At 41.4% G+C, this 6656-nt stretch overlaps 1 protein-coding gene across 1 annotated transcript; it reads right to left on the reverse strand.

Moving 5' to 3' along the window:
* Window positions 1–5669: 5669 nt before the first annotated feature.
* OR2D3 (olfactory receptor family 2 subfamily D member 3) lies at window positions 5670–6629 on the reverse strand. The gene has a single exon (XM_004418381.3). It carries the CDS (start codon window positions 6612–6614, stop codon window positions 5670–5672), a length of 945 nt encoding a protein of 314 aa, XP_004418438.2. The 5' UTR covers window positions 6615–6629.
* Between the last annotated feature and the right edge of the window lie 27 nt (window positions 6630–6656).

Genomic DNA, 6656 nt, shown 5'->3' on the forward strand with positions numbered 1-6656 from the left:
CAAGGCGCGCTCCGGCGCACTCCCGCGCAGGCGCGCCAGCCGTAGAAGGAGCCCCCAGAAGCCCCCGCGGCCGGAGTCTGTACAGCAGACGGGGTGGTGGGGGGGTGGAGGGTCTTTCCCAGTCCCGCCCCTTCCCCCAGGCCCCTCCCACTCCATAGACTAGCATCTGACCCTAGCGCCAAGGATGGATGCATACCTGCCATACTTGGTGCATGAGAGGAAGGGCGCTTCAAACTTGGTCGCTTCCCGCATCCCATTGGGTAAAACTGGCCAAAACCTTTCTTACCTTCTTCTCGTCCCCCACCTCCACCTCCTCCCCACCCCCCCGCCATTTGTTTGGAACCAAAAAACAGTCACATAATTTCGACAAGATACCATCTTGTGTGTCACATGTTTTAAGATGTTTTTCACTCAGTGACTCACTGATTCAGTTTTGCATCGAGGTAAAGATCTTGCGAAAGATCATGAGTTCAGTTTTCGCTTGTTGAGTATGAGATACTTGGTGACATCCAGGAAGCTTTGTCAAATAGTCAGTTAGATACAGGCATCTGGAGCTTAGAGGTGTCTGGGGCTAGACGGGTAACGTGTGTCAGTTCTGCTTGGATGGTAATTGATGTTATGAGTGGAGAGGAGATTGCAGAGAGAGAGAGAGACAGAGAAGAGTCGAAGGAGAGGGTCTAGGATTGAGTCCCAGAGGAAGAACCTAAACCGGTAGGGACCTTCACATCTAGGCCATGAGTTGATCAGGTAAAACAAGGATGATTTTTTTACCTGGGAACTAGGATTTTTTTGCTAACTTCCTCTGTACTCAGTACTATCATCAGCAAATTATAAATATCAGCTCACTTAATCATCACCACAACACTATAAGGTAGAGATTTTCATCCCCAAATTTACTGAAACTAAAGGATGGCAAAGGTAAACTTCAAGCTCAGATCATTTGATACTTGTCCCACTGCTTCTCACTCAATGCTTCAAGATTTAAAGAACCATTAATAAGATAGAATTGTGGAATGGTATTTTTCAACATTGGGAGTATGGTGTGTGCTGTGAACTGTTTGTGATGGGGTTGACCTGTATAAAAGTCATATTTAACTAGCTAGGCAAAAATAAAAATTTAACTTGAAAATATTGTCAATAAACAGGCTCAAACATGATCTACAGCCAAATAAGAGTGCAGGGAAATGGAGAAGGCACAGAATAGGAGGGAGAATGACCAGCCTTCCTCTCATACCTCTCATAGGTGTGAAGCTTCTGACCATGTGTCTTCAAGGGTCCACTGAAGCCTGGACATTGCTGTCTAATTAAACAAGGGTGATTTTCAGGTTGCAGTCATCTCACCGAAGGTCCAGCTATTCTTATGGCACAACTTCACAAGTTTCTTTCCGTATATGACTTTCAGTGTAAAGTAAAGGACTCTGAAGCCATCTGGGACTAGATCCTTAAGATGCATAGAATTGTTTGCTACAAACTCTATTCCCTTCTATCATCATGAAATCCAGCTCTTCTGAATTAGAGCCTGTCTGTATTTATTTAAGAAAAAATGCAGAGAAAACTCGACCTGACTTAGGCCAACACTTTTCCTGGATCACTTATATATTCATTCATCAAATTTTTATTGAGAATCTAATATGTGCCAGATACTGTACTAGGCATTGGGAATATATCAGTAAACACAATCAGACGAGGACTGTCTTAACACCCGACAGAAGCATTCCCTATGCTAAGCTAGTGTATCTCTTTACTCAACCTTCTGTGTTCTATACATTATCAGAATACTGTGTCGTGTAGACTGTGAGTTGCACTGGTCAGTCTGGAATTGGTAAGTAATCAGCACATTAGTGTGTGATTTGGTTTCATGGGCCATGTGTAATGAACATTTGTCAAATTTCGGCTTCTGATCATCTGAGTACCCTTTCCATCTTCATAGTCCTCTGTGAATCTTGGGGGAAGTTCGAGTCTATCTCCCTCCGTGGAAGCTAAATACACCGGAAATTCACTTTCTTTGTCTCCATTGCAGCTAGGGCACAGCATGTAACTTGGACTCAGTCAATTAGATACAATCAGTCTAGGCTTTGAATTAAGAGCTGGTGATATAAAAAAGCAAAGATAGCCAACAGTTTCTTTTCTTTTCCTTTAAAAATATAGACTTTTTAAAAGCAACTTTAGATTTACCGAAAAACTGAGAAGATAGGACAGCAAGTTCCCATATAGCCACACACAGTTTTCCCTTTTATTGACATCGTCCGTTATTATGGCACATTTGTTACAACTAAGAAAATATCATTGATACCTTATTATTAACTAAAGTCCATACTTATTCAGATTTCCTAGTTTTTTTGTTTTTTACCTTCTGTCTTTTTCTGATCCAGGATCCCATCCAGGATAGCATATTACATTTAGTCGTCATGTCTCCATCGGCTCTCTTCGCTATGACACTTTCTTAGACTTTCCTTGTTTTTTGACCTTGACAGTTTTAAGGAGTACTAGTCAAGTATTTTGTGGGATGCCTGTTTATTGGAATTTGACATTTTTCTCATGATTAGACTGGGATCCTAGGTGTTGGGGAGGAAGTTCACAGAGGTAGAGTGCCATTTTCCTCACATCATGTCAAAGGTACATACTATCAACATGACTTGTCACTGGTGATGTTAACCTTGATCATCTGACTGAGGTGGTGTTTGCAGACAATTTCTTTTTCTCTTTTTCTGTCAGTAGCAGAGGAAGCAGCAACATCCCAATTTCCAGACTCAGCAGCTCCAGCAGCAGGGCCTGTGCTGATGGTGAGGGTGGTGTGAATTGCACCATCTAGTGCTGAATGGCAGTGATGTCCTCCTCATCACACTGCTATGATTGTGGCCTGTGATTCTGGCTGCAGGACCAGAATTACCATTATTTCTGTCTTTTCCCTTTTAACTTATATCATACGTACTCAGTTTCTATTACTTGAGCTTAGGAACCCTGGTCAATACATCATCTTTATGATTTTTGGGTGTGTGTACTAAATATTTTTTCTTTAGAAGCTTTGTGGCCCTTTATTTCCCCTCTCCCTCCATAGCATGAGAGGTAATAGTTTCAAGCAGGCAGCTTTTTACTGGTAATGTGAAAAAGCCCTGCTGGCATCTATTTTGATGGAGCGAATGGTTGCATGGTTCTCGCAGGGGTTCAGTTATCCATTACTGTATAACAAAATGTCTCAAAACCTGGTGTCTTAAAACAGCAACCATTTGATTTTGCTCTGGATTCTGTGGTTCAGAATTTGGACAGTGGGGATGCAATTACCTGTAATGGCAATATTTAAGATATTACCACGGGAGTGAATGGCAGAGATCATTGGAGGAATGAGGAGGAAGAAATTGTGAGAATGTAGAATATTTGAATATTTCATTCTATATGAAAATTAAAATAACCAAAATCTATAACAGGAGCAGTGTGTTGAGGAGAGTGGCAGGGAGCCAGGGATTAAAGTCTTTAAGGAAAAGGGGAGAGTAGTGACCTAGAAATCTAAAATAAAATAAAAATATAAAAAGCTCACAATCCCACTTTCCCAGCCACACCTTATTTCTTCCTTATTCCTCGTGGTGAAACTTCTCCAAATCAGTGCCTACACTTTCTGTCTCCATTCTCTTATTTTTACACCCTTTACTGAAAGAGATCTTGTGCTGATCATCACTGTCAGCCAGGTCACCAACTTCAACTATTAATTTTCTGTCCTTGTCTATATCAGCACAACTAGCACATGTTGTTTGAATGAGGGTTTTTCTCTGATCCTCACACCCCAGATTAGAGTTTGTCTATTGTAATGCAGCTCCAGTAATTTTAAATGGATAATGACAAGTGGAAAAATGTGTATTAAACACATTATGCGTCAGTCATTGCTCTGGGTGTATTGGTTACACCTAGAGTTGGATAAGATAAAATGAAATAGGAGTTCAGTAAGTTGTTTTAAAATGAACACATGGATGCATGGATGAAAGAAATAAGAAATGTAGCTAGTAGACATCTCTTCACTGGGGATGTCTTCTACTGCAGAGTCAATCTGAGGTGTGTTCTTCCTGGACCCACGTTCATGGTAACTGTAGAATGGTTACCATGGAATCCCCTTTAAACATGTGATTAATTGAAAGTTTGGGTAAAAGAAGGAAATCGCTGTCAGCCAGTTTATTTGGACTAAGGATTTATGAGAACCTGAAGTAGACTCTGGCATCGACTGTTCTAGAGAAGTTGAATTGCAGTGAGGTGTGGCTTACAGGCACCTAAGCCCATGGAGGGGTCAGCCTTGGATTGGTAAACTCCAGTTTCTAAAATTCTAATTTCTCTTTTGCTTTCTGAAGAGAGATTCATTGGGTAAATCATGTTCATTCAAAGGAGGATGACCAGGATGAATACAGGGTACCAAAGCATGTTACATAAAGGAATTTTAAGGGAACAAGTGGGTAGTTCACTGTGAGAATTGTATTTGGGCAAATATAGAAACTGACTTCAGTGAGTTATGGCATAGAAAGATAATGAAAACTGTTCTAGGAGTAAAACTAGGGAAAGTGGCTTCAAGATACAGAAAAATTGATTTTGACTTACCCTGAGGAACATTTTTCTAACAGTAAAACCTATCTACGTATGAAAGAGAACAGTACCAGAAAGTAGGAAGCTATTTCATTCTTGTTTAGGCAAATGCTGGACAATTACTCAATAGAAATATTATGGGATGGTTTAAGCCTCAGACACGTGGTTGGATTAGATGATTGTTGAATTCCTTTTTTACTCTGATAGTCTATGCTTATATGAAATCTGGAGTGATGATATAAGAAACTTTTTCTGGAGCTTTCAGGAGAGAATATAATGAACTAGGAAGTATTATTGCCTCTGGTACCTTTTTACAAGCTGAAACGCTCTGGGCCACAAATGATCCCAGTATTAAATACTCTTCCAGATATGTTGATTATTTTAATCAGAACGTATTCCTAGGTTTGTATGACTGGGACATCCAAACGTGAAATATCTTTGATGTTAGAATCATGCATGCAGCTCATAGTAGACTTTATTTCAGGACAATCCAGTTTAAACCTCCTAGATGTAATTGTGATCATACTTAAAACATGTCCAGGGCCGGGCCCGTGGCTTAGCGGTTAAGCGCGCACGCTCTGCTACTGGCTGCCCGGCTTCGGATCCCAGGTGTGCACCGATGCACCACTTCTCTGGCCATGCTGAGGCCGCGTCCCACATACAGCAACTAGAAGGATGTGCAACTACGACATAACAACTATCTACTTGGGCTTTGGGGACAAAACAAAAGGAGGAGGATTGGCAATAGATGTTAGCTCAGAGCCAGTTTTCCTCAGGAAAAAGAGGAAGATTAGCATGATGTTAGCTCAGGGCTGATCTTCCTCACACACACAAAACAATAAATAAATAAAACATGTCCATGTTAGCTAAATTAACCTCAACCTTCTTCAAAATAGCACTTGACACTTTTCATAATCAGGATATAACCTAACTTTTCATCTTTTTATTTCTTCTCTATGTTATAGATTAGAGTGGAATATTCAGTTTCTAGAACATATCTTTAACTTTCCTATTTCTTCCTGAAATGACCTAATTCATAACTGCCTACTGAAATTCTGCTCCTCTTTTAAGAATGTTACTATAGCTCTAAAATTCAGACCCAGAGATCACTGTCTGTGAGAAAAGGGCTTTCTTCCAGCTAGTTTCCTAAGAGCTCCTTTGACATCCTTGTTTCTCAGGCTATAAATTATGGGATTCAACATTGGAGTCACCACCGTATAGAACACAGATATCATCTTATCCCTCTCTTTTGTAGTCTTGGAGTTTGGCCGCATGTAAGTGAATATTCCTGATCCGTAGAAGAGGACAACAACAATGAGATGGGAGCCACAGGTGGAGAAAGCCTTAAGCTTCCCCTCCCCAGACTGCATCTGGGTCACAGTGGAGATGATATTCCAGTAGGAGACAAGGATCAGGGAGACAGGAGCTAAGAGGATGACCACACCCATTGCAAAGATGGCCATTTCTGTGCTGTAGGTGTCTGCAGAAGCCAGCTTCAGGAGGGCAGGAGGTTCACAAAAGAAGTGATTGATAATGTTCTGTCCTCGATAGGGAAGTTGGAAAGTAAAGGTGGTATCCACCAGAGACGCTAATGCCCCACTGACCCAGGATCCTATGGCCAACTGGAGACACACCTGTTGGGTCATGATGGTGGAGTAGTGCAGGGGCTTGCAGACAGCCACATACCGGTCATAGGACATCACCGCCAGCAGTGCACATTCTGTGCTCCCAACCAGAAGGAAGACAATAATCTGTGTCATACACCCAAAAAAGGAAATAGTTTTCCTCTTTGCCAGGAAGTGGACCAACAGTTGAGGGACAATGGTAGTAGAGAAACAGAGATCTGTGAAAGAGAGGTTTATAAGGAAAAAGTACATGGGCATGTGAAGTCGAGAATCCAGGAAGATGAGAATGATGATGAGCAAGTTTCCAAGCACAGTCAAGAGATAAATGACGAGGAAAAGCACAAATAGCAGGATCTGGGTCTGCAAGTCCTGGCAAAGGCCAAGGAAGATAAACTCAGCCACAGAGGTTTGGTTTCCTTCTCCCATTGAGATTTATGCCTGTTTACCTGTTTGGCACAGACAAAAAGA

The sequence above is a fragment of the Ceratotherium simum genome, chromosome 7, assembly GCF_057802395.1.
Source record: "Ceratotherium simum simum isolate JZ-2026a chromosome 7, ASM5780239v1, whole genome shotgun sequence".
Taxonomy (NCBI): domain Eukaryota; kingdom Metazoa; phylum Chordata; class Mammalia; order Perissodactyla; family Rhinocerotidae; genus Ceratotherium; species Ceratotherium simum.

Coding starts and splice junctions, on each gene's coding strand:
- OR2D3 (XM_004418381.3), bottom strand. CDS start 6,614: ATGGGAGAAGGAAACCAAACCTCTGTGGCTGAGTTTATCTTCCTTGGC.